This window comes from Halichoerus grypus, chromosome 2 (genome assembly GCF_964656455.1).
Source record: "Halichoerus grypus chromosome 2, mHalGry1.hap1.1, whole genome shotgun sequence".
NCBI lineage: Eukaryota > Metazoa > Chordata > Mammalia > Carnivora > Phocidae > Halichoerus > Halichoerus grypus.
In genome coordinates, this window is record NC_135713.1 from 192,444,732 (window position 1) to 192,472,242 (window position 27,511).

The 27,511-nt window shown below is 54.5% G+C and overlaps 1 protein-coding gene across 1 annotated transcript in view; it reads left to right on the plus strand.

Annotated features, from left to right (window-relative positions):
• The first annotated feature begins 323 nt into the window (after positions 1-323).
• WNT3 (Wnt family member 3) overlaps positions 324-27,511 on the plus strand; it is a 47,212-nt gene continuing 20,024 nt past the window's right edge. Inside the window, exon 1 of the mRNA XM_036103125.2 lies at positions 324-546. Within this exon, the coding sequence (XP_035959018.1) occupies positions 467-546 (80 nt within the window). The 5' untranslated portion in view covers positions 324-466. The remainder of the gene's footprint in view (positions 547-27,511) is intronic.

Sequence of the window (27,511 nt, forward strand, 5' to 3'; positions counted from 1 at the left end):
CAACCCGGCGCCACGTGAACGCCCCCGTCAAAGCCCCAGCTTCTTCAACCTGGCTGGCGGGGGGCGGGGGGGGGCGCCGCAGCGGTCCCGGGCCAGCAGAGGGTCCAACGTGCCACCCCCCGCAAGTTCCCACTGTGTCCGGGGCGCGGGCTTTGCCCAAGTTTGCTGGGCGATGCCCTTCCCGGAGCCCGACTCGTGGGCCGGGCGGGAGGGGCGCGTGATTGACAGGCTGAACTACAGACTCATCTCTTACCTTAGGCCGCGGGCGCTGATTGGCTGCTCGCTGACATCCTCAAACCCGGCTGCTCCGCGCTGGGCTCGGGAGGGGGGCGGCTGCGGGTGGAGGTGCGCTTCTGACAAGCCCGAAAGTCATTTCCAATCTCAAGTGGACTTTGTTCCAACTATTGGGGGCGTCGCTCCCCCTCTTCATGGTCGCGGGCAAACTTCCTCCTCGGCGCCGCTTCTAATGGAGCCCCACCTGCTCGGGCTGCTCCTCGGCCTCCTGCTCTGTGGCACCAGGGTCCTCGCCGGCTACCCAATTTGGTGGTAAGACTCGCCTCTTGTCTGCCCGCGGCCCGATTTCTCCGCCGAGTCCCGGGGAGGTGGGGGGCGCCGGCTGGGGGTGGGCTGCCGCTCCTTTCTCCTTGCCTCCCTCCAGCCCCCCACTCGCCCACCCCTCCTGGATTTTCTGTGGTGTCGCCTTCAGAATCCAACTCCTGGCTTTTCTGATAATCACCATTTTCCCTGCTACTCGCTGCAGAGGCTGGAGGACTTTTCCCGGCTCCGATGGTCTCTGATTCTTAAATCCTCACCCTCCACCCGTCCCCATCTGGGGGCCCCGAAGACCCTCCATTTGCTTGCAGTTGGGTTTCTGGAAATCCAGAGCTGTCCCTGGGGCCCAGCCACTCCTCTTCTCCATTTTGGGGTCTTCATGGGCAAAATCATCTTGTTTCTTCATTGCCACCCCCATCTCCGCCGGCGCCTCCATCAAGAGATTTCCCCCACAATAACCCCCTTTTGCCTTCATATTTTAGACCCCAATGGCTTCAGGGACCCCTGGGGCAGGGGAGCGGGTGGGGGGTGGGTGGATTTCATCAGATTCTCCCCACTCTGCTCTAGATTAATCTTGAGCCTCAGAAGTGAATATGGTATTTGCTGATCCGAGATGCCATTGAATTCAGATTTTATTCATTTCTTGTTTGTCCATCCTGGCAAAAGGGGGGCTCTTTGAAAATGTAGTTGTTTGGGAGGGGGTGGGTTTGTTCTTTGACCAAAAACCCAATTCTCCATGTCAAATTCGTTCCTTTTGGAAAACCGAGGACCGAGGAGAAAGGGAGAGAGGGAAAGGAGAATTCTGTCCCCGAGAAATGCGGATACAAAAGACATTTTTAGTAAATAAGGCTGGGAAACCAGGCGCAGTGTTTGGGGGGGTGGGCGTGTATGGGGGGGGGACTGACCGAGGAATAAACAGCCCTTTGGGAGCCCCAGTTCCAGGGAGTCCCCTTGTTTTCCAAGCAGCCCCACCGCCCCCCGGCAGGTCCCAGAGGCCAGAGGGGAAAGACACACTGAAACCAGTTCTCTAAATTATACCCCGCCTGTCCTCAGTCTCCAGCCCCCTGCATTCCGGAAAACTTTAATTAAAGAATCTTACCCTCCTGGACGTAGGAGAGCCTCGGCCCGGGGGGTGGGAGGTGAGAAGGAAGAATTTGGGATCCGTGAGTAAGAAGAGGGCCTGTGGCCCCTGAGCTGAAAGTCAGAGAGGAAGGCCACCAGGGCGCGGTGCCCCCTGTGCGTCCCCCTTTCCCTGACTCGCCACCCCCTCCCCAGGCCAAGCTAGGGGGAGCAGAGCCAGCATGGTTCCGGGGCCACACCCTGAGTCTGCCTCCAGTTGTTTGGGGGCCAGGAGGGGGGCAGGAGCAAGGCATGGCCAAGGGTCTGTGTGCAGAGGGTGCTGAGAGTTGCTCCCAGGACATACACCCAAGGGAAAGTCTTTCTTCTGCCCAGCCCATCCTTCCCGCGGCTTTGGGCTGGCCTGGGGCCTCCGGTACATAAAGAAGTCCAAGGGGTGGCTGGGGCAGACAGGGATTCCAGGTCGGGGGCTCTGCCTGTTGGGGGAAGACCGCTGCCTTTCCAGCCCTTTCTGACCCTCTTTCCATCCCTGGGCCAAGGCCATGCTGTTCTTTACCTTCATGGGGACTGGTGGGGGAGGGTATGGAGAGAAGGCTTGGAGCCCCACAGGCTGCAGGGGTGAGGAAGAGGCCAGGTCCCCTACCCTATTAACTGGAGGAGGGCACTTCCCAGGGCGGGGGGCAGTGTCTGTGGGGAAGGGTTGTGTGTGGGGGGGAGTCTGGTGTGTAATGGTGTGTTGGGGAGCATCTAGATAGCAAGATGTTGGAAAAACCTGGAAAGCCAGGACATCGATGTGTCCAATGCTGGACACATGGCTTGTTTGGGGGCTGGCGGGGGGCGGGGGGAGACAGGGATGCTGCTTTGTCTGAGCCAAGGAGAGGGCTGTGTGTGTGTGTGTGTGTGTGTGTTCTAGGTCTATGATCATAAGAGGTGTCAAGTGTACACGAGTGTGTTTCTGCATGTAGAAGAGTCCGTGCCCGCACCGGGGCCACCATGGATGTAAACTCACGTGAGATGGGGGATCCGTGGCTGTGACAGGGTGTGCTGCGTCCCTATACACAGTGTGAGCAAGTGGCTGGTGCTAGGATGTGTGTGGATGTGTGTGTGAGACAGAGGAAGTCTAGAAGTGTCTATGCCCACGTAAAGGTCAGCCCCTGTGTATGCTAGTGACACTATGCATGACTGTTCATGACCGGGCATGCAAGTGGTGTGTGTGAGTGCGCGCGCGCGTGTGTGTGCATGCGTGTGCACGCATGCCTTCGTGACGGTGTCAGGGGAAAGCCCCACAGCTGTCTTTGTGCATGGATATCGGTGCTCATGGCCATGACCTGATTGTGCTTGTAAGTAGGAGCGTGAGGCTGTGTCTGGGTCTGCCTGGGACCCTGTCCTCAAGTGCCAGTGACTGGTGGGGCCCAGGGTTGTGGATATGTTTGCAGACCTATGACTTACGGGTGTGAGTGACATCCTGAGCTTGGGTGCTGGGTGGGTGTCCGTGGTCCTGGAGGCGCAGTCTGGCAGGAGACAAAGGTCTAACAAGGAAGTTGCGAAGGGCCCGGCTGACCTAGGGTCCCGGGCTGGGCAGTGTCAGGGCAGGGGACAGAGCCCTTCTTGGCATGAGCTCATCCTGTCTGCCTGAGGACAGCGGCCAGCATCCCTCCCCTCTTAGGCCGTTTGTCTTTGGTCTTGGAGCTGGGGTGGAAGGGAAGGCACCTTCGTAGAGCTGGGGCTGGGCCTGGGACGGGGATGGTAGAGTGGACAGGCCTCGGATTCCTGTTCCCACTCTGCCTCGAGGGCAGTCGGGCAGATTCCAACTCTTTCAGCATTGGAGCCCAGCACAGCCTGCCCTCTTTAGCCCACCCAGCTCACACATTCCCCAGGAGGGATTTACAGGGGGAATGGTTTAGCTGGGATTGCTGTCCCTGCCACCTCTCAAGAAAGGCCCCTTGAACCCCCAGGGGCCAGTGCTGCTCGGGCCCCAGCCCTGAGAGAAGGCAGCCCAGAAAGTAGAGCCATCAGGGCCTCAGATGGAGGCTCAGGGAAGGAAGAGATGGGCTCCAGGCCTTCCCAGCCAGGTAGAGATAGAGTGGGGACAGGAAGCCGTGACAGCCGCACTGATTTCTATAATTCTCGTCAGTCCCAGTTAGTGCCTGCTGGAGGAACTTGTCTTTCTTCTCCTTCTTGGGGGAAAAAAGAACTCCCTTATTAGGGCCCATCCTAGGGCCTGCTACATTCCAGAGACAGAGGCCCTGATGGAAGGGGCCTACGCTGGGGGTCGGGAGCCCACCCTGCCTCTGTGTGACCCACCCACTTGGGGCTCTGCTTCCTCTTAACGCTGGAGATTCACCAGCCTGTCCTGTCTCACAGCTTGGGTGAAAGGGTTCTGCAGAAGTCAAGGGCAGTGAGCTGGGAAATAAGACACCTGAGTTCTCTCTCCACCACCTGGGACCCATTCCCCCACTCCAGCGGCTGCCCCAAGCCCTGCCTCAGTTTCCCTCTCTGTCAGATGTCGTGCTGCCTCCCCCACTCGCTCCCACCTCCACCCGCCTTTCAGAGGCTTGTGAACATGTTCAGTCAAACCCCGTGGGGGTCAGTGGGCTGGGCCCAAGGAGGCACCTGGAGACTGCGGGGGAGGAAGGCCCCAGGCCAGGTGTTAACACTTGTAACAGGCAGGAATTACAGCTGGCTGGGGCTGGGGCTGGGGCTGGCGAGGAGCTGAGCTGGCTGGAGGCTGTTGATCCCACAGACAGACAGACAGACAGATGGGCAGATCGGATGGCCAGGCTTGAACCGGGTGGTCTCCCTTCCAGGGCAGGCCTTTCCCTGCGGGGATTTTGGGGGGGTGGTGGTGGAAATTAATCCAGGTCTCTTGGAAGTGAGTTAACAACCCTCCTGCCCACCCCCACCCCCACTGTGGGTGGGGCTTGCTGTCCAAGGGAAGCAAATTTGGTGGCGGATCTGTTTGTATTCTTATGATGGGACCACATTTTGTTTAAAACAAAAACAAAAACAGGTCAAATGTTATAATACTACCAGGAGCCTGGAGCTGAGTTATTTTCTTGGAAGAACCTGCTTTAGCATAGGGGAAAAGGCACGGGGGAAGGCGCAGCAGTCAGGGAAAGTTCTCCCCGAATCTCAGAGCATTTTTCAACAGCTCTGGGGCCAAGAGGTGAGCGATGGGTGGAGTCTGGGCTCTGAGCATCACTCACATCCCAGGGATCTTGAGGGCCCTGGGTCTGAGACAGCTGCCTAGTAGGAAGACCTTCTGGGAGTGGGGGTGGGTCAAAAGAGTCAGGTGCCAAGTTCTTTAGTGGACACTCTCCCTCCCCACAGCTTTCCCAGTGACAAACCCAGCCAGCCCCCAGCAGCCCCCACACTCTGCTATCTGGGTGCATGCTCAGTAACTGATGACGGTGGAGAAACTGAGGCAGATGGGGAGGGGGCTAGGTGGAAATCCCCAAAGAGTAGACTCAGCCAAGCGAGCATCTCTAAGCCACCTCACTACAGAACTGAATGTTAAAAAGACCTGAATGGGACTTGGACAGACCAAAGATTGAGAAGACAGTGTGGGCAGTTGAGAAGGTGATCTGGACACGAAGTAGGGGAAGGGAGCTATGACCTTAGGGTTTTCTCTAGACTTTGAATAGGTCTGCGTGGGAGACAAGGAGCTTGGGGTCAGGGCAGGAGAGGTGAGTTTTCTCAGAGGAAGATGGAGCTAACTGACTTTTCTGGGGAGAGTGGGGGAAAAGGAAGATCTTCCTGGCCTCAGATTGTGGTGAGCTCAGGAGTGGAGTAGGACCTGGTCTTCTAGCCTTTTCCACCCACCCTGCTGGGAGCCATAGAATCCTTCTAAAGCCACCAGGGAGGGAAAGACATTCTCTACCTCTGTCCCTGCTTGGGAGAGGAGCTACGTCTCACCCCTCCCTTAAAGGTTAGGGCCAAGGATGTTCTGTCTATACGTTATGTTCCCGTGAGTGCCAGGAAGTGGTTAGAGTGGAGTGGGGAGACTCGGGTCTGAGTTCTGGGTTCACCGCCCACAGGTTGTGCGACCTAGGATGAGTTCCTTGTCTTCTCTCTGCTTCAAGTCCCTGCCTCCCTCTGGGTTTCCTTTTCCTTGACTCCCCTGAGGGATCCCTTCTACCCCCTTGGAGTTCCCAGGGCTATGACAGGGACTGATACAGTGCTGCGAAGGGGCGGCCCTGGTGCCACTCTCCCCCCTGCCCTCCCCACACCCCGCCCCTCCCCGGCCCACTCAGATGTTCAGGGCCTGGCTCAGGCAGCCTAGCCTCTGACTTCCACAGCCCCACCTGCCCTCAGCCCCAGAGCTGGCTGCCCACTGCTGCCAGGCCAGCCTGCGTGCACCCCCGGACCACACTGCCCCCAAAACCAGCATCCCGGCTCACATTCACATCTGGCTCTTTCACGTACTGCCTGGATAACCTAGGGCAAGTTAACCTCCCTGAACCTCAGTTTCCCCATTTCTAAAATGAGAATAGTGATCGCCTCTGCCTCATAGGGTTGTAGAGAAGGTTCAATGAACCATGCATATAAAGCTCTTAGAACAATGCCCGGCTTACAGAAACTACTAGGTGAGTGTTAGTTACTCACACCTCCTGTCTGCAAGCTATTTTGACCCCTTTAAGTCCTAGATCAAAACTTGCCTCTTGGGGCACCTGGGTGGCTCAGTCGTTAAGCATCTGCCTTCAGCTCAGGTCATGATCCCAGGGTCCTGGGATCAAGTCCCGCATCGGGCTCTCTGCTCAGCGGGGAGCCTGCTTCTCCCTCTCCTGCTTCTCCCTCTCCCGCTCCCCCGGCTTATGTTCCCTCTCTCGCTGTATTTCTGTCAAATAAATAAATAAAATCTTTAAAAAAAAAAAAGAAAAACTTGCCTCTTCCAAGAAGCCCTCCCGGGTTGGCCTCACCTGGCCCTGCTTTCTTATCTTCTGAGGTCAGCTTGCCCCCTTATCCTTGGCACTGGTGACCATGAGCCTGTAGCTTTATTCTTTTTTTTAAGTTTATTTATTTATTTTTTTTAGTAATTGCTACACCCGACATGGGGCTCGAACTCACAATCCCAAGATCAAGAGTCCAACGCTCGCTCTTCCTACTGAGCCAGTCAGGTGCCCTGACTGTAGCTTTATTCTTAACTCGACGGAATTAGGCCAGGTAAACCTACCCTCAGCTCTCTGCTCGCCCAGGAAGGGTAGGGAGAGAGGGCATTGGCGCCTCTCCTAGCCCTCCTCCCACCCCACAGTTTGTGAGGCTCTTGCGGCCACTGCCATTTCCAGCTGGGACCTGGAGCCACCTGGGGCTGGGCTGGGGAGGGGTGGGGGGAGGCAGGCGCAGAGGGGGAGTGGCCCTGGGGCCGCCTGGACCAGCCCGAGCACAGAAGTTGCTCCTCCAGGAGCCGAGAGATGATTCAGAAGGTGATTTATAGACGGAAGGCAGAAAGCTTGGCTCCTGGCAGAGGCCTGCTGCTTAATTACATTCTTGGGGGGGAGGTATGAGTGGTGCGGCAGCAGGGGATCGACTTTTACCCCCTCCCCCTCCAGGCCTGTCCCCATCGCTGCCCACACTCCGAGCACGGTCCCTCTTTCTCCTGCTGCCAGAAGAAGGAATTCCCTCTCCTCAATGAGAGACTAGGCCAGGAGCGCAGGAAGAGCTTCGGGGGCTGGAGGAGGTGGAGAAAAAAGGAAGAGGCCAGAGTTCCATCTCCTCCTCCGGGGGAGTCTGGCCTACAAAGGGGGCTGGGAAACAGGACCGCCTGGGGAGGAGGATCGGTTCCTCTCTTCCCTGCTTCTGGGCAGGTGAATCCATAACCCACCCAGGGAAAAGGGTTTCTAGAATCTTCCTGGAGGTGGCAACTCCACACTTTCCCTTCAGTGTCCTATCCTACCGCTGCTTCTGGATCCTTCCTTCAAGTATGTTCCTTTTATGTTTGGTTCTCAGTGGGCCACGGGCTGGGGACTAGGGACCAGGTTCTGTGCTTGGAGGCTGAAACCCACTTCTTTAGTGCCAGACAGCCTGTGTGATGTGGGCACAAGCGCTGCCTTAGATCCAGAGGGTTCTCCAGGGGCAAGGGCAGGCTTGTATCAGAGGGAGAAGAACTTCTATCCTCAGGTTAAACCAATGTCTCAGAGAGTCCCCTCAATTCACCTGCTTAAGCTACAAAATCACTTCTGCACTGTTGACAAGCAACCCCACTCTGTTCAGTTACTTGCTGTGGTGACATCCGGATCCCCTCTGTGAACGCTGACCCATGTGGCAACCTGACATCTCTCGGCTGCTGCTTGGTTCCCATGTAGTCTCATTGTGGCTTTGAAACCCAAAACCCCGCCACTAGTTCTGGAGGCTAGAAAGGTGTGTGGGGGGCAAGGGGGAGGGTAGCCTAGGCCAATAGAGTATATTTATCTGTTTGCAGCTTGGCGTGTACAGCCGGGAGGGGTTGGCAGGGGTCAGGATGGGGACACTAGACAGCTCTCTGGTTCCCCCTGAGGCGGGCCTTCTCAAAATGGCCTCATTATGTGTGTGGAGTGAATTCCAGAAACGTCAAGCACACCCATACATCCAGGGGAAGGATGGAGACGCAGAGGTGTGCTGGGATACAAGAGGGGGCAGTGTGGGGCGGTGGGAGGTTTCTGGCCAGTGAGTTAGGGGTCCTGAGCCCTGGCTCTGCCCCTAGTTGGGGTGTGACGTTAGGCAAGTCCGTTCACTGTTCGGGACCTCAATAAAAGGGGACTCGGGCAAGCGGCTGGCCTTGGACTTCCAGCTCTGAGATTTCAATCCTGGCTTCTGGTCACCCAGTGATTTGGACTAGCTGCTTGGTGGAGGGGGGCGGTCAGTGAGAGCTGACCTCGGGGCAGGGTGGGGAGTGTCGAGCACAAAGCTTTGTCCTCAAACAGCTGTGAGGTCCTGGATGAGTCTCACCACGTCCCAGGCCTCGGTGTTCTCATCTGCAACATGGGTGATGATGATGCTGTCACTTGCCCTGCTCAGCTGCAGGACTGTCCAGAGCCTCAGAAGCAATCATCTTGGTGAGGCCCGTTGAGAAGCATCGTGTTCTTTCCAGAGAAGTTAGCGTTGTTGCTGGTCCTACCAGAAAAGAGGAGTGGGAGTCGGCCCCTGGTCAGAGGGGGCTGAGCATGGACCCAGCAGGACTCTCTGAGCCTCTGAGTTTGAGGAGTTGGTCTTTTCAGCAGAGGAGGAAGGAATGGGCTGATAGCGGCGTCATGAGGCTCAGTGGGGAGCACCCAAGGGAGGGGCAGAGATCGAGGCCAAGCGGCCACAGGACATGCCCATGTTCACAGCGCACAGCCCGCGGCATGGGAGCCCTCCCGACCTAATGCCCTGACCTGCACTCAGCCAGGCACAGAGCAGGATTTCTAAGGAGGGACACACAGGGAAGGCGGTGTGGGTGGAGGTGAGGTGGGGTAAGGGTAAAGGGCCGGGAGCTGGAAGGGGCTTTTCTGAGGCCTGTGGTCATCAGAAAATCCTAATTGCCTATACAAGGACTTGCAAACTGGCAGACCATTCACTCAAGCTAGATTGGAAAACCAGGGAGGACTGGGTGTGTGCGTGCATGCGTGTGTGTGTGTGTGTGTGTGCGCGTGTGCGCGTGTGCACCTGCAGATGTGTGTTGGGGGTGGTCAGGGGGATGGGAGCAACAGGACCAAGCACCCAGTCTCTTCGGAGGGCCCCTGTGTGAAATCTGCCCCTGGGCACAGAGTCCCACTTATCTGCCAGAGCCAGCCGGGCCAGCAAGACAAACCAATCTCTCCTCGCAGGGCCATTGGGAATGCAAATAGGGGCCTGTGGCAGTGCGTGTGACCAAGCATCTCGCCTCCTGTCCAGCTCCTCACCACTTATCTTCCTAACTGGGATTTCTGAGAGCCTCTCCCCTGCTCTAAAACCTCCCGTGGCTCCCCACTTCTTGTCTGGCACCGAGACTCCCTAGGACTTGGCCTCTACCCACCTGTTCAGTAGTACTTTCATAAACCCCCAAGAACCTCCCAATTCCTCTGGGCCTGTGCACGGAGAACCTCACCACCTCCTCTCTCCCTTTCCCTCATTCAACTGTTGAAATTCCACTTTGCCTTGGACCCAGATCAAAATCCTCTTCCTTTGGGAAGCCCTCCTAGACTTCCAAAGCCATGCCCCCTAAGCAGGGAATATGTCATCTCTCCCTCTTCCTCTCCCCCACTAGCCGACATGCCATACGTTCCCACTGCCTTCTACCATGGGCTTTGGGTGTCTTATTTCCTCCTAGACTACAGATGCCCCCAAAGGGAGAACCAGTTTTAGTCCCGTGTAACTCCCCTCCGCACCCCACCCCCCACCCCCGCCGGTTCCCAGCATAGAGCAGAGATCCGTAAACACACAACGCTGTGCTGTATGTAACACACGGGTAAAGGCACAGGTGTCGTGAGCAGACAGAACGGGCAGAATGGGTACAAACCCTACCCCACCCCCCGCGTAACGCGAGGCTCCGAGCACGTTGTTTCTGCCCGACTTTGAAAGGAGCCGGACCTGGTTCCCCTGGACCAGCGGTCAGCCTGCCCTGCTCAGCTCAGGTCCGCATGGCTCCGGCCACGTGGCTGACAGCCCTGAACCTCCTCTCAGGAGGATGGGAGCCCAGGCCTGAGCAGGCTGCTGTCGGAGCCTCGGCCCTAGAGTCTCAGTTCCCCTGGGTTTAGATTTTCCATCCCAGCTCCATTTGCAAACATTTCCCATCTGTATTCTATCTGCCACCACCCCCCCCTCCCTCCCTGGCCATGCTCACCAGCTCACACTATACTTGGGAGCCTGAGTCTTTAGTTTTAAATTCCCATTTGGTGAGACTTGTTTCTCCCCCCAGGATTAGGTGAGTGTGTTTGTTGGTGGTCTCTATGTACTGGTCCCTATACACATGTCGTGGGCTTCTAAAACAACCTCACCCCATTCTGCAGATGAGGATTCGGGTCACACAGCCTGTGCTCTGAATCCACATCCTGGTGGGCCCAAAGCTTTTTCTTTCTACCACCATTCAGGCTCAGAAGTGGACTTCTTATTTGGGGCAAGAATTTACTTATTCATGTTCTGCCTTATTCCCCAAAGGATGGCTTTGAGGCAAGATTACATGTGACCTTCAACTTGCAAGCTGCTGCTTTGGGTTTATTGATACTATTTCTGAAACTCTGGGAGGTCCCTTATTCGGGGATAGATGCAAGTCCCTGGCGAACTTTCCACATGTCCTCAAGCTGGGCTAGTCGGATGCCGGCAGCAGAGGTCACGTGACTATTATGTTGCCCCTTGGACGGGCGCAGCGTCCTGGGCAAATCAGTGTGTTCTCACCCGTGAAACAGGAAGGAGGTGGGGTAAGTGGCCTCTCGCATTACTTCCAGCTCTAAGTTTTGTCCTTCTATTTAGTCCCTTCTGCTCCTTCACAAGAGCTATCATATCATACACGATATCTATCATACACGTACCAGAAAACAACCAGACTGCATCTTTCTCGCCCAAACCAATTCTTGAGTTAGTGTACCTGAGACAGCTGATCTTTTTTTTTTTTCACCAGTTCTTTACAATTCAATATTCAGCTTTATTCCTCCCTGAGGACGAGCATCTCTCCTTTTCAGATAAAGTAGGTTTCCCTTTATGTCCTGGCTGTTAGGAAACCCAGCGTCAAACCTGAAGTTCTGTCCTGGCACCTCTATTGATCTTGACTTGGCATATTTGTCTTCTCCTTCACCTTGACCCTGATTTTCTGTTTTCATGTTATTATTTAATCCCATGTGTTTTGTATTATAAGCTCCTTGAGGGCAGGCACTATCTTGCCCATTGCTGTGTTCTCTGTGTCTGGCTAGTACAGAGTCGATACTCAATAAACACTTGTTGTCTTTGGAATACATCTTGGCAGTCAAATCCTTTCTGGAAAGAAGCAAGGCACACATAAATTTTTTTTTTGAATGTTGGTTTGTGGGACGCCTGGGTGGCTCAGCTGTTAAGCGTCTGCCTTCAGCTCAGGTCATGGTCCCGGGGTCCTGGGATCAAGCCCCGCATCGGGCTCCCTGCTCAGCGGGAAGCCTGCTTCTCCCTCTCCCACTCCCCCTGCTTGTGTTCCCTCTCTTGCTGTGTCTCTCTGTCAAATAAATAAATAAAATCTTAAAAAAAAAAAAATCTTGCTTTATCAGGGAGCTGGGTTGCAAGAATTCCAATCAGTTTCTATTTCTTTATCATCAGCTCCCCCTCCATCCCAAGTCTACTAAAGCCTTGTCTTTGGGTAAGCCACCATCTTTTCTTTTGTCTGTGATCTGCTTCACTCGAAACTTGAAGTTGGTACATAACCTTCCTCTTGGGAAGCTCTCTTGTTTCCGGCCAATGATTGCACTTTACCCTTTCCCTGGCTCCCTTCACATCTGGTTCTTCCCCCTTCCCTCTCGCTGAGAGCCAGCCGGTGCCATGGCTGCCATTCCACAGGGGACAGAATGCCCTCAGAGCCTCCACCCTGTCTCAGCGGCTGGGAGGCTCCCACTCCCCAGCAAACATTGTGGGCACTGCTGTCACTCTAAGGCACAGCGGGAAGGTAGAGCAGAGGGAGGCCCAAGGTCATGTGGGGACGAGCACCAGGGTCCCTCACTGCCAGCCAGGCCTTTCCCATTGGCAACACCGTAGGGGGGCGCTGGCTTGGCCTGGAAGGTGCCAAGCCCCCAGCCATGAATAGAGCTCCAAGGAGGGACAGACCGCACCCATCTGCCAACAAGGTGTCCTCAGCTCTGAGTAACTCCTCACCTCCTCTGCTTCTGCCCTGGAGCGGCACCTCCAGAGACCACCCCACTCAGCCCTTCATTTTAGAAAAGAGAATGCCTGGCCACAGGCTGGTGGTCCTCCATCTCGACTGAAGCCTCGGCAGGGAGAGAGATTCTGGACCTACCTCAGCTGTCAGTAAGGAGGGAGTCTGGGACGTCGGCACCGTCCTTGCAGCTAAAGCAGCTCCATGAGTCCGGCACCTTCATCCCTGTTTTGTCCGTGAGAAAATCGAGGCTGCCAGAGGCTAAGTAAGGAGCTGGGAAGCGAGTGGGGGAGACAGGTCATGGCCAGCCGATACTTCATCGTGTATGTGCTGAGGAAACACAGCACACACTTTATTTTTTTTTTATTTTTATTTTTTATTTTTTTTAAATTATTTATTTATTTATTTATTTTGAGAGGGAGAATGAGATAGAGAGAAAGAGCATGAGAGGGGGGAGGGTCAGAGGGAGAAGCAGACTCCCTGCTGAGCAGGGAGCCCGATGCGGGACTCAATCCAGGGACTCCAGGATCATGACCTGAGCCGAAGGCAGTCGCTTAACCAACTGAGCCACCCAGGCGCCCCTCAGCACGCACTTTAACTCGTCCCCCCTCCCCGACCCAACGACCTCAGGATGAAGATACTCCTGTTGTCCCCATTCCACAGTTGAGGAAACTGAGGCCCCAAGAGAGCCGCTGCCTTGCCCAAGGCCTCACAGTTGGCCAGCCCAGGAGTGGCCACCACAGCACAAACTGCCCGAAGCCAGGCCTGCCAGTGACACCACAGTTCATCCTGCCAGCCAGGAAGTTCCTTCTTAGGTCTGACTGCAGTCTTTCCTGACTCAGTCCCAGCCCAGACTCTCTGGTTTGTCCTCTTGGGGACATGAGCTTCACTGTGGATTTCCAGTTCACCTCCAGTTCAGGGGTACATTTCTCCCTGAGTCTTCGCTTCTCCAGAACCATCCTCCCCTGATGACCCAGTCTCCTGCACGCCTTTCACCACCTCGCTCTCCCTCTTCTGATGATCTCTCTCTCCAGCTTCCCTAGGTCCTTTTGCAAGTGCCGTGACCCACAGAACTGCCTTGAGACCAGGGAGCAGGGGTCCTGCCAGACCCTTCCACTTAGAGGGCTCCACTCTGCGGTCTTAAGGCTTCAGGGCATTGGGTCCAGGGTCCCAGCAGTCGTACCCACCCAGAGTGCACACTCCCCAGCCCTCAGCCTATGCTCTGGATCCTCAAGCCCCTAGAGTTTCTTGCCCAAATGGCTGTGAGCCTGCTTCTGGGCTGTGCAGACCTCTGTCTGGGTTTTATCCTGCCAGAGCGGACCATGCTGCTGGTGTGGGTGTCCCTGGGCCCAAGAGGTAGTCAGGGGAGGCCATTTGCAGGGGTTGTGGATGGAGCCTGGAGATTCCATTGGGGTGTCCAGTGTGGGATGGAACAGGGATGGACCGATGGCAGGCTGGGGGCTGGCTCTCCCGTCACTGTTCTTTCTTTTTTTTTTTTTTTTTAAATATTTTTATTTATTTATTTGACACAGAGAGAGACAGCAAGAGAGGGAACACAAGCAGGGGGAGTGGGAGAGGGAGAAGCAGGCTTCCCGCCGAGCAGGGAGCCCGATGCGGAGCTCGATCCCAGGACCCCGGGATCACGACCTGAGCCGAAGGCAGACGCTTAACGACGAGCCACCCAGGCTCCCCTGTTCTTTCTTTTTTAAAAAATTATTTATTTAAGTAATCTCTACACCCAACGTGGGCCTTGAACTCACAACCCCGAGATCAAGAGTTGTATGCTCTTCCCACTGAGCCAGCCAGGCGCCCCCCCACTCTGATATCACTTTTCTAGCATAAAACTCTGTGGAGAACCCAGCCTCTCAGGTGGTGAGCAAGGATAGGATGAGAGAATGACTTTTTAATTTATTATTGAAGTCTACATATAAGAAAGTACGTAAGGTCAAAGTGTATGGCTCCCTGAGTTGACTGGGACATACCCTATTTAAGTTTGTTTCCCTGACCGGAAACCTTTACGCCTCGGGCAGTGGTAGATGAGCCTCTGCTTGTCCTCTCACCCAGGCCTTGTGAACGCCCCAGCCGGGCCCCAGCACTTGGGCAGGAAACGGGGCTCCCCCAGGGCCACACCGGCACAGAATCTGGAAGAAGACTTGCTTTCTCCAACTTTGCCGCTTACATTTCTCCCTCAGCAGGTTACCTGCCTTCTGCGTGGGCAACACTTCTAGCTCCTTCACGGGCTGGGGTCACCTCGCACCTTCAAGTCCCTCCTTGTTAAGCTGGAACATTGTCTTACCCATCCTCGGCCTCCAAGTTCCTCCCTGTGTGGTGGGATTTGTCGTTTTTAAATGGCCCTATTAGAAGACATGCAGCGGGGCAGCTCTGGGGTTCCCTCCTCCCGGCGTGGCCTGTGATGCCCTGCGCGGCCCAGCCCTGCCCCAACTCCCCACCCTAGCTCGTGGCCCACTCCCATCTCCTCCCCAGGACCTACTTTTCCCTGCATGGGGAAGAGCGGGGCCTTGGGGAACAGCAGTCCTGGGCTCTAGATGGTTCTGCCTTTAGTACCTGAATGACCCGAACTCTCTGAGTCTCCGTTTTCTCTGTAGGACAAGGGCCACTCTAAGGAGTAAAAGACATAACACGTGTGAGACTTCTTATCGGCTCTGGTGTCCACACATGTTGCTGTCCTTAATCTTGGTTTATGGTCTGTGTTGTTCTTCTACTACCTCCTATCTCCAGACCTCTGTGCTTGCCCTTGCCTTCCCTTGGAACGACCCCTATGAACTTGCGTGTGGTCTTCGAAGCCCAGTTCGGGCAACATGTTCTCTGTGTAGCCTTCCCTGGGCACTGGCTCCAGCTCAGCCCCTTCCGCTGGGAGCGCTTTCATGGACTAGACCGGGAGCCCCCTGCGGGCAGGACCAGCCCCCGGTCAGCTTTGTATCCACGTCTCCAAGCATAGCGGGGGGCACACAGAGGGGCCTCTAAGACGAGTCATGGGATGAAGGGACACTGCTGAGAGTCACCTGCCAGTCACAAGCTCAGTCCTTCAGCCCCAGCCGGATGCTTAGAGCCTCCGTGAGGTCCTCCTGGGAAGAGCTGCGGGCACTTGTCACGTATCTTCTTGGATTCTTAGTTAGCTCTTCATGTGCATCTGTCCAGCCTTCCCAACTAGAGAGTCAGCCCTTTGAGAGCAGGATTCCCCTTAGATGGCCTCATCTCTCCAGTGAGCCTTACACATCGCCCTGAATACTGCAGGAGCACAACTGGTAATTGTGGTGATGGGTTGGCTGATGAACCAGGCTCCTTCCCAAGGAACCGCACATCCAGGCTCAGCTGGTTCCCACTCTCTGGGACAGGATTTTCCCTCACTGTGTGATGCCTCAGAGGGTCCAGCTCTGAGCTTCTAAGTCTCTGTGCTGAAAGGCAGCCTAGTGTTCCAGAAAGACGGGGCAAATCTGCCGTGGTGTGAATCTCAGATGTGCTACTTGATAGCTCTGGAACTTTGGGTAGTTTCTTAAAAATATCTGAATCTCAGTTTGTTCATCTGAAAAATGGGGGTAAAAATTCTGATCTCAGGGCAGTTTTTTTTTAATATTTTATTTATTTATTTGAGAGAGAGAGCATGAGTCCAGGAGCGGGGGGAGGAGCAGAGGGAGAGGGGGAAACAAACTCCCTGCTGAATAGGAAGCCCAATGTGGGGCTCGATCCCAGGACCCTGGGATCGTGACCTGAACAGAGGCTTATCCGACTGAGCCACCCAGGCGTCCCTTGAGGATGAAATGAAACAACACACAGGAACTGAGTTAAAGGCGAATACTGAATAAGTCAAGGATGTTCTTAAGGTCATTCCAATGTAGCAAGGGTTATAAAACTATCCCAGGCCAGGATTTGTACAACAAAAAGATCTGAATTCCTTCCAAAACAGAAGAGGCCACACTCGGGGAAAACCATATGCTTTATGTTGTTTGGTCCCAACTAATTAACCTGTTTGAAGAAAGAAGTGGGTGATGGGCACGTGGTAGAAGTCTGAGACTCAGTGGACCCAGTGCAATGTGGACTCTGGCCTGACCTTGTGTTCTGGTGTCCTGTTCAGCCCAAATACTCACAAAGGCCTCCAGCTCTTGGGAAGGGAAGGATAAATCAAATGTGGAAGCTGTCTGTTTTTACTGGGGTTCCAAGGACTGGTCTGTGTAGGTTTAATAGGGCCCTAGTTAATGGCTTAGACGCTCGCCCTTTCAGTCTCTCTCTCTCTCTCTCAAATAAATAAATCTAAATAAAATAAAATAAAGTTTTCCCAGCTAAGAATGCCTAGACAATATAAATTTCATTTTGCTTATTTTTAACCATTATAAAAATGGTGTTATGCTGAATGCGGTCTTTGCTCCCTCTACATTATGTTTCTAAATTTCAAGCTATGTTGTTGGGTCTTACTGGAGCTCTTTTACTTTCACAGCTGTGTAATAGCCCATTGAGGGAACGTACGACACTTGCCAACTCCTGCTCCTGCCGATGTACCCGTGTCTCAGGGCGCACACGGGGGACAGGAGCTCCTGGGGGTGCCTATTGCAGGCTGTGCGAATGTTCCCCTTTGCGAGCTGACCCCGAGCTTTTCAAAGTTAGGTTGTGCCCATTCCCACTCTCATCTTTGCTCTACACCTTCACTGACACTTGGAATCAACTGACTTCATCTTTCTCAATCTGGCAGCTACAAAATGGGATCTGTGGTCTTCATCTGCAGAGATGGGGCTGTTTTTAAGGTCCCAGTGCTGGGCGAAGTGGAGGCAGGGCAGGGACCCAGGTGTTCATGTCGACACGTAAGACATGCATTTGGAAGAACATATGGCCCATGGCTGGGGTGTCTGGTGGAAATCCCCGACTTTGGCTTTCAGTCCTTCACACTCCTCACATTCTTTGCCTAAGGGCCAGAGGGCATCACTGGCATTTGGTGACGGGGGCAAACTGACTGATGAAGCCTTTTCTTCTCTGCCTCACCTCTCCCTCTGCACCACCTCTCCTCCTTTCTGCTCCTCAGATGCACCCTCCTGGGCTGTGAACCCCTGCCCACTTTCCAGAAACAATGCCACTCCTCCCAGGGAGTCCCACCCCAGCAGCCCCCCCACCCCAGACCAGGGGTCCATGTCCCCCCGGCCCTCTCCTGCCTGAATGACAGCAGTAACATCTCCCAGGTGCCACATCAGGGAAGACCAGAAGGTGACTCTTTCTCCTAAATCTTGATCCAAATGCTGGGGTTCCTTCCTTCTGAAAGAAAAGCTGTGAGCTCCTCAGCACGCCTGGGAAACCAGATGGGGCAGCCATGTCCTGCTGGAATCTCTGTCCTCACAAGCTTGGCCTTGCCCACCCTCCCTCCCCACCCCCCAGGGAGACTCCTCACTTCCTCGGGCTTTTACTATGAAGATAAAGGGGTCTTAGGATCCCTTCCCCGACTGGAAATCTCTTTCCCATTGCTCCTTCACCTGGCCATAACCTTCCCAGGAGTTTTCAAAATCCAGCTCGGAACTGTCATCTTGCTGGGCACTTTCCCAGCCTACCTGCGTTGCTCTTGGCTCTCCTGCGCGCACTGGGGCCAGAGCAGGACTTGGTACGTGGGTGGATGCGCTTCTTACACCAGTCCCAAATAATCCTGCTGAGTTGGGCTTCTGGGGTCAATCAAGTTTGAGAAGTGCCACCTGCTACTTCCAGCCTCTCAGTGTTTATGGTGCTCGTTAGCATATTAACATTCATTAGCATGTTAGCAACAGCAGCGCGGCAGGGATGACCCTGGTCTTCGTTTGTTTGGTCTGTGTTCCCAGAGTATTTAACTTGGCAGCCCTTTCTCCCCCAATAACAGCCATTACCTATTTGGAAAATGTGATCTAGAGGATTCTCCTGCTCCTTTCATAGGTCAGTGTGTCCTTGTGGTCTTATTCTCAGCAGTCAGGCTGTGATTCCTCCGACTTTTGATTTTTTATTTCATTTTAAAGGTTTTTTTTTTTTTTTTAGATTTTATTTATTTATTTGACAGAGAGAGAGACACAGCGAGAGAGGGAATACAAGCAGGGGGAGTGGGAGAGGGAGAAGCAGGCTTCCCGCTGAGCAGGGAGCCCGATGTGGGGCTCGATCCCAGGACCCTGGGATCGTGACCCGAGCCGAAGGCAGATGCTTAACGACTGAGCCACCCAGGCGCCCCTCATTTTAAAGTTTTTTATTTATTTATTTTAGTAATCTCTACACCCTACGTGGGGCTCAAACTCACGGCCCCAAGATTACGCGTCGCACATTCTTCCGACTGAGCCGGCCAGGCGCCCCCTCCTCTGACTTTTAAAAATCATCCTTTGTGAACTAGTTCAGCCCCGAGTACCCCGTAGCAGAGGGGCTTGAATGGAATGAATGCACACTTCCATGAATGAATGAATGAATGAAAATCAGTCATTCGGTTGGTCATCCAGCTAGATCCCCTCTCCTGGGAAGCAGTCGAAAACGGCCTGGCCATCGTACCCTGGGGCTGCGTCAGACCCTCTCCACAGTGGAATGAATCACTGTCCCACATTAGGTGCCAGTGATTTTCTTCTTAGGCATCTGTCTTGCAGGGACCACGTCATGCTCACCTCTCCATATTCCCATAAGTGGGTACACAGTCGCCGGTTCCTGAATGGCATCTCTCCTCGGACTCCTTCCCGAGGGATCTAGAACACTGTGGTTAAGCCTGCAGGCTCTGGAGCCCGAGTAGATGTGTCTGTAACTCCCCGGGGAATCTCCGCGCCTTCAGTCTCCCTATCCAAATGGGAGTGATGATCATAGTACCTTCCTTACAAGGTTGTTAGGGGACTCAGTGAGTTAATAATACGTGGGAAGCGCATGAGACGTGCCTGGCACGGGGAATGGGTTGGCCGCTGCTGGCACTCATAACAGGAGGGACCACCAGTCCTTGTACCAGGGACGGTCATGAGACCGATTTACCCACATTGGCTCAACAACTCCTCCCTCCAGTCTCTTTGAAGGAGCGGACAGTTACAGTTTTCCAATCAGGAAGTGGAGTCCTCCCAAACGGACCCGGAGACTGGGCAGCTCCTCCCCCTCCTCACCTACAGTGACCCCACTGAGCACCTGATCAGCTTTTTTATCCTCTGTCCTTCCCCCAAAGATGGCAATCCATGGCACCGCATGGGGGGATTTTAAGTGCACGGGGTACCCGAGACAGAGTATAAGTGGGTGAGAACGAGTTCTTGGAGAGGCCTGGGGGTTGCCATCATCTCCGTGGTAGAGCCAGGAACACAAAGCTATTGAGGCAGGACTTCGCCAAAGCACAGGAGAAAAATCACCTGTGAATCAGCAACGCTGCAGAACGGGCAGAGAGAGCCTGGAAGTCGGCTTGGTATCGCCGCCCCATGGCACTGTGCCCGGGGCCCTGTGTGTGCCCAGGAAATGTTTGCAGGCGGGACATCTGTGGTCGCTTTTATCTGGGCAGGTTATCCAGGTGAAAGACAGATGGTTGTAAGAGGGCATCAGGCTTGGGCGCCTGGGTGGCTCAGATGGTTAAGCGTCTGCCTTCGGCTCAGGTCATGATCCCAGGGTCCTGGGATTGAGTCCCACATCGGGCTCCCTGCTCCTTGGGAGCCTGCTTCTCTCTCTCTCTCTGTCTCTCATGAATAAATAAATAAAATCTTTAAAAAAAAAAAAGAGGGCATCAGGCTTGGGGGGCCATCCCGGACTTTCTGAGGTGAACATGCTGGAATCCCTTTCCGCATGCGCCAGTTGGCCTTCTCAGGCCCCGTAGGCTGACTCCATTCTTCTTCACTTAAGAGGAGGACCCCAGGAGTCAGGGGGTTGACCGTCCTCTTTTCTCCACAGTGGCCAGGGCTTTATTCCAGCACCGTCCCTGGTCTGGCCATACCACAGAAGAGAGATGTGGGGGTCTTGGGGGAAGGGCTAATTTGGGGACGTGACTGTAGGAGGTTTAAGATGCACACGCCACAGGCTGTTTATCTTGGAGAAGAGAAGGTTGGGGGGCTGCATTCCAGGCAGGGGAGCAGCTACTCTCTCAGCACCTGAGGAGAGGCCACGAGGACCAAAATGGCGGCTCAGAGGGATGGGGTTGAGGTAAATAGATTTCCCATCAAATGTCACGAGGCGAAGACACCCATGAGTGGGAGCAGTCGGCAAGGCTGGCAGAGAGACTGAGAGAAGTGGGGCTGCGAACTTTCCAGCCTGCAAAGACGAGGGAATTCCCAGGAATCTATGGACTGATTGGTCTATCAAAAGCTTGACTAGTGTTGAGAATCGGGTAAGGTGTTAAATTTGGATTTTTCTCTTCTCCATGGTGGCACAGTGTGTTCTGTGAACAGAGGAGAACCAGAATTCTGTGAAGACGTGGAAGAACCCCTACCATGGTTGGTTGAGTTCTTTGGCTCCTCAGCCCCATGGGATCCCAACTGAACTCCCAAACTTGGGCTACAGAGCCGGAGGGTGTGAACACTGGGTCTTACTGCCTCCTCTGGGCCTCTGTTTTGTGCCAGACGGACCCCCCAACATTCCTTCCAGCTCTGACACGCTTCTTTCAGGGGGAACAGCCCTCGTCCCCACTTCACTGCCTACAGGATCTAAACTCATCAGCTGGGACCTCAGGCCCTGCCTCCTTCCCTCTTTGCTCCTTGGGTTTTGGCGTTTTTGAGTCACACCAATGTCCCAAAAGTGCCCTTCCTCATCCTTCTCTCTCAGGGCATAAAAATCCACCTCAGAGCATACCCCTCTGAAGTCCTGGGGATTACCTGTCCCCCAATCCCACCCCATGTCGTCTCCTTCACTTGGTCCCCCATCTCCACCAGAACGATTTGTAAGCCAGCTGGTCTCCTTGCTCACGTCCTCTGCTCTTGTGCATGTGACCTACTCATTAGATTATACCCTCCTCCGGGTTAAGGGCCGTGATGGTGTCCTCTGCCCAGTTGAGTGTAGAGCACACAGTGGGTGCCAAATAAATGCATTCTGCTCGAATGATCTTGTTGTCACCAGAGGGTGGGATCTAGACAAGAGTAGCAGACTAGCAACAGCACAGCATTTGGTCAAACCCACCTTCACTTACTGGTCCCCTGTCTGAGGCTCAGCTTCCTTATTTGTTAGGTGGAGACCATGTGTTTCTCTCAGGACTCTTGAGAGAATTAACCAAGTTGCTTGTGTGGGGAAAATGCTTTGCAAACCGGAAGGTGCTGGAACGTGTATCATCTACCCTGAGCCCTCTCGGATGCCTCCTGGGAGAGGTCCTGAATTCACATGTCCCGTCTCACACACACATCCCTCCAGCCCTCAGACAGAGGTCTCCTCCCCATGGGGGGGATGCTTTGAGTGTCAGTCTAGCCCTTCCCGGGATACAGACAAGTAGACCTCGAGTGTGGAAGATCCATGACAACATTCAAAAGAAAAAAGATCAATAGGCAGGGGCCCCAGCGTTTGAGTTTACAGCCCTGTAAATCCCGAGAGCAGCCTGAGTGGCCGGCTCAACCTGAGTCTTTCCTTCCCCTCCTCTTCCAGCTCCCTGCAGACTCCGTCCCAAGAAATGTCTCCCCTTCACTGCTTTATTAGGCATCTTGGTGGCACCATTTCCTAGTGGTGCGACCCCAGGCAAGTGTGCTCAGCCTCTCTGAACTCGTGTTTGTCACCTGTCGAAGGGGGATAATTATAACCTCAGAGAGTTCTTTGGCAAATGAAAAGATATATTCCACGTAACGTGTTTTTCCGTGGCTCCTGGCACAAGCTGGGCTCCATAAACGTGAGCTGTCATTATTCATTCTCATCACCACGCGGAGCGCCCGGGTAAATTTGGTTGCCTCGCTACCTTACTTACAGAATTCAGGAAATTATTTCCTCATGACCTCATTAGGCACTCTCGACCCCAATAAATACACCCTGCATTCTCTTTCTACCATTGGGTATACACCGGGATAAGGCATTCCCCTTTATTTCATTTATTTCATTTCTGATGAAATGATGCTTTGACATTTTCCACGCGTGCCGAAGGCACATTACACACACACATCCTATTTGTAGAGACATTTTTTTTTACTTTACATGTTTGCTATGTGTGTGTGAGTGTGTGTGCATGTGTATGTATGTGTGTGAGTGTGATGTGTGATTTTATCTTTTCTGCCTTACGCGTGTTTCCTCCTGGAAGAAATTCCTACTTTTGTCACGAATGTGACTAGAACAGCAGACTGAGAATACCGAAATTTCCCGTGGCGCCGGCACTTGCGTGGGGATGCACGTGGTCTGGGGGGATGGCAGGGTGTAGGCAGTGAGCAGAGGTGACGCAGCAGGAGGTGAGGACAGAGCCAGAGGAGGGGAGTGAGACCTCTACCCATGGACTCGTGGAGAAAAAGCATTTCCAGGGAGAGATGAGTGGGGAACTCGAACTCCTAGACTATATAGCTGTGGGCATGAACCAAGGAAGGCATGGACCCCCGCCGGGAGAAGGCCTTAGGACCTCGAACCCCAGGAGTGTTTGTTGGTGTCCTGCAGCTCGGCAGAGGAGGTTCGGCTGGCTCACACCATTCACACCACGGCAAGGCTGAGAAAAGTAAGTCGAGCATCAGGAAGAAGGGGAAGTGAGAGCAGGAAACACCAGAGGACAGGGGGACCGAAAGCTTGGAAGGGGGTCACCAGATAAAGCATTAGGCTGTAGGGGGAAGTGATTTCTCTTGAAGTAGACTTCGTATCTTGTCTTTTCGCAGCGTACGTTAGCGTGTGTTTTGTAAGGCACATAAAACCCGAGCGTGGTGGCCGGCCAGCCAGTGGTTTAGACCCAAGTGTGTGTGTATCAGTGGCCGGGCACGCCCAGACACTTTTGACCGAGGTGCTGCTGCTGGGTCAGATAAGGTTTGCTCCCCTCGCTGTGAAGAGGAGATTTGTTGAGAGCGCAGGAGAGGGAGGTTGAGGGAGGGCTCCTTTCACTAGAGAAAGGCAGGCAACACCAGTGGCTGGAAAGAATGGACTAATTCTGGGAGCAAGAGGTGGGGCCCCTGAGGATGGATAGCAGGGAGGGAGGGGAGCACCCCCTCCCACCACCACCCTGGGCGGGCTCTGAGCCTTGTCCGTGACCTAGGACAGTCTGCACCCTGCCTCTTCCCCTTCGCATGGGATGGCACAGAGAAGTGGGGGCACCCGGACCTGTTCAATCTGTTTCTCCGGCGGTGGGGCCCAGGCACCAGCCGCTGTCAGCACCCCCCGGGGCCATCTGACACGCAGCCAGAGTTGAGAAGCAGTGACCCACCCCTCTGAGTGCTGGAGCGTTTAACGAGGTCCTGCAGAGGTCTGTGGTGGCCCCCGGAATACAGCTCTTAACAGGTGCTGAGTAGATGTTTGCAAAGCCCAGGCTGACGCGTGCGGCAAGGAGCCCTTGAGCAGAAAGCCCAGAGGGAGTGAGCGTAAGGAACTGGCGGCAGCACTCAGGCCTGGTGGGTTTGGGGGGGCGCAGAGGAAGATGTTGAGGCGCGCTCTGGCTGCTTCGCCTGCAGATGGGGAATGGGACGAGAGGGAGGGGCAGCCACCGCTTTGAACTTGCGTAGAGCCTCCCTAAACGGAGTGGGCAAGTCCAGGTGCGGCGCAGGGCTGTTCCACCTGCGCATCCTCGGAGCCGTGGGAGGACTCGGCGCCGAGGACGCGCTCCTGGGAATGCGGTGGAAATACCCACCTTGAACGCCAAGGAGCGAGCGGCGGCCCCCCACCCCAGAGCCCAGTGGCTGCGCAGCATCCCCACCACACACCCCCCCCCCGCCCCGCCCCGCCCCAGGCCCCTGTCTCCCCCGCCGGCAACAACCCCGCCCGGCCCTGTGCCCTCTGCGGTTCTGGCCAGAAATCCCGATGTGGTGGGAGTTTTTATTGTTATTGTTCCTTCGAAGTTTTATTATGAAAATTGTGAATCCGAAAAACAGACAAAAATAGTACGAGGAGCACACATATGCACACCTCCTAGTTCAACTGTTTCACATTTTGCCGTAGTTGCCCTAGCCCTTACCCCCCCCCCAACTACCTCCGCCCCCAGTTTGGCTTGGTTTGCTTTGCTGCACCATTTCAAAGTAAGGATAGTCATCATGACTCTTTTTCAGCCTTGTATTTCCAAAATATAAGGATAACCCTTATGACCATATACCATTATCCCACTTAACAAAATTAATGATTCCTTTTTTAAAAAATTTTATTTATTTATTTGAGAGCGAGAGAGAGAGCATGAGTAGGGTGAGGGGCAGAGCGAGAAGCAGGCTCTCTGCTGAGCAGGGAGCCCATCGTGGGTCTCGATCCCAGGCAGACGCTTAACCGACTGAGCCACCCAAGCGCCCCTAATCATGATTCCTAATGATTCAGATTTCCCCAGTTATCCTCACAATGCCTTCATGGCTAGGATTTTCAAACTAGGCTCCAATTATTTGATTGTTATGTCTCTTAAGTTTATTTTAATCTCAAGCACCCCCCCCCCCCCCCAACACACACACTTTTTAAAAATGACAGGAGCTTCTGGGCAGTTTAGTTCTGTAGCTCTGTGTACCGTCCCACATTCTTGTCTGGTTGCTTCCCCGTCGTGTCATTTGGTTTGTTCCTCTGTCCTTCGTCCTTCCTGGCAGCTGACAGTTCTCAAAGCCTGGGGAGATTCAGGTTAAACCTCTTTGACCAGAGAACTTACTACGGGAGACCAGGTACTTCACGTTGCATCATTTCATCCCGTGCTCTTGTCACGCTCTGGGGGAGGTTTTTAACGATCCAGTTTTCTGGACTCCGCCCCAGAAAGTCTGATTCAGCAGGGCTGGCTGTGGCTCCCAGGTGTCTGTATTTTTCAAAACCACCCCCAGCGATCTGGGCGCCGTAGGGCCACGGCCTGTGCCCCAGACTAGCCGCAGACAGCTGATAAATGCTTGTCCCCCTTCTTCTGGAAGGTGGTGAAGTCCTCGAGAGCCCAGCCTTCCCCAGTGTGTGATCCGTGCTGTCGGGGGTGAGGCAGGGCGGGTGGGCATCTGGGCCCCAGCAGGGGAGGAGCGTGGGGCTTCCGGGGGCAGCTCCCTGGCTCAGCTGGGAGATCTTGCAAGACCAGAGGTGCCCCCCGCCACTTCTCTGTGCTCCCAGCGCCCGGCACAGGGCTTGGCCCGGCATACATGTTTGTTAAATGAAGATACACACCAAGCCCATGGCTTGCAGAGGAGCAAGGAGGGCTGCTGTGAGGAGGAATTCCCAGCCAAGTGGTTCTCCTTTCCGTGGTCCCTCCTGGGCTTCTTCCTAGGAGTCAAACAAAGGATTTCTGGATGGTAGAGCCAGCAGCTGCTTAATAAGGCCCAGAGAGCCAGTAGGGCTGTCCCCTGCCCTCAGCTTGGCCTGCTGGTGGACTGCCGGAGCCGAGGAGGTGAGGAGAAATGTCTGGGCTAGTCAGGTGGAGCGCTCCGGGTGCCTGGGGGAACCAGACACTCTACCTATCATACAAAAATGAATGAAGTAATTCATCCTCTCAAAAAACTCGGTTTTAGTGGAGAAACAGAGTCATTCAGTGGGATGTGTCTAAGGCTCCCCTCGGGTATGTATAAGAACCGGGAAATATCCAGAGGGAGCAGTTCAAACTGGACCATTAGGAAGGGGGTTTTAAAATCAAACCTTGATGGATGAATAGGAGTCCAAAGTGAACAAGAGGGCTAGGCAGGCTCTGTCTTGTCTTTCACTGGAACTGGCTTGAAGGGTAAAGGAGTGTGCGAACCCAGAAAAATCCTGGCCTGGGGACCAGCAGACGTGGCTTCTCAGAGCAAGCAGTCTAACCCTGTAGGGCCCTCATTTCCCCATCTGGAAAATGGGAGACTGACCCCTGCCTTATATAACTCAGGGGCTGGAGGAGAGGGGAAGGGGAGAAGTGTTCCCAGGCTGTAAACAGGAGCTAGAGGTGCAGACATGGTTTAGGAAAAGTTTAAATCAGAATTCTTTTTGGTGGAAGGGGAGGCAGAAGAAACAAATGGCCAAGATCCGGGAGTCACAGGTGTCCAAGCTGAACTCGTCTGCAAGGCCCAGCTCAAAGGTGACCCCTTTGAAGATGCAGACCCACCCGTGTGGTTTCCACCCTCACGCCGTGCTATTCCCGTGGACACCTGCGGGGATGTCTGTCCTGCTCCAGGGTGGGGGCCTCTGAGCAGGATGGAGGCTACGTCTTAACGCACACCAGGCACGTGATGCCCGTGTACTGAATGAAGCCCCCACCCTCGGACGGGGGGCTTCGAGAAGGAACTGCACAGTGTAAGGGAGACAGAGGTCTGGTTGGGGTCACAGGGCCTGGGATGACCCCTGCGCTGCCTCCAGCCAGTGGAGGAACCCTGAACAAGTCACCCTGCTTCTCTAGGCCTTAGTTTCCCCTGAGGGAGTGGACTAATGAATTAGCCCAAGACCCCACCCAGCTTCAACATTCTACGGCCTGGTACCGTGCGTAATAGAATAATGAACGTGTGCGGCTCTTTACAGACTGCTTCTGAAGCCTTCCTCGGGCATCTTATGCCCCTCCCCGCCTCCTCCAAGTAGCCAGAGACCAGCACGAGAACCTCCTCGGGCAGACACTTTTATTCAGCAGGCCTTTAGTAAGCATCTACCTTGTACCAGTGAGCACCCAGAGACACCTGGTCCCACCATGGTTTCTAGAACGCTTTGTGTCTCTCAGGTGGGAAAGACAGGACCCACTGAGGGAACTTTCAGAGGGCCACCCAAAACTGGTAGGCAGGAGTGTTGTGACCCTAGGCTAGTCATTTAATGTCTTTGGGCCTCCGTCGCCTCATCTGTAGAGAGCATGGCAACCCCTTGTGTGTCTGAGAGCAGAGGTTGGGCTACAGCTTTAACTGGGAAGGAGCAGGACGCCACCGAACAAGTATGAGATCATGTGGGCTCAGCCGTGAGTCCTGAACTGCGCAGCAAAGCAAGTGGGCCTGGGAGCAGCTTCCCCTCTGGTCCCCTGTGAGCATTCGTCTGCCTGTGGTCTTGGTGCCTCTTGGGGGAACCTCAGGGAGTCTAGGGGTGAGGCCGTGGGCCTGGACCCCTTTCACTTCTCTCTGGGCCAATACCTGCCTGAAGGAGGGTACCCTCAGCTCACTGTGTCCTCTCGGGGTGCTGAGGGAGGAC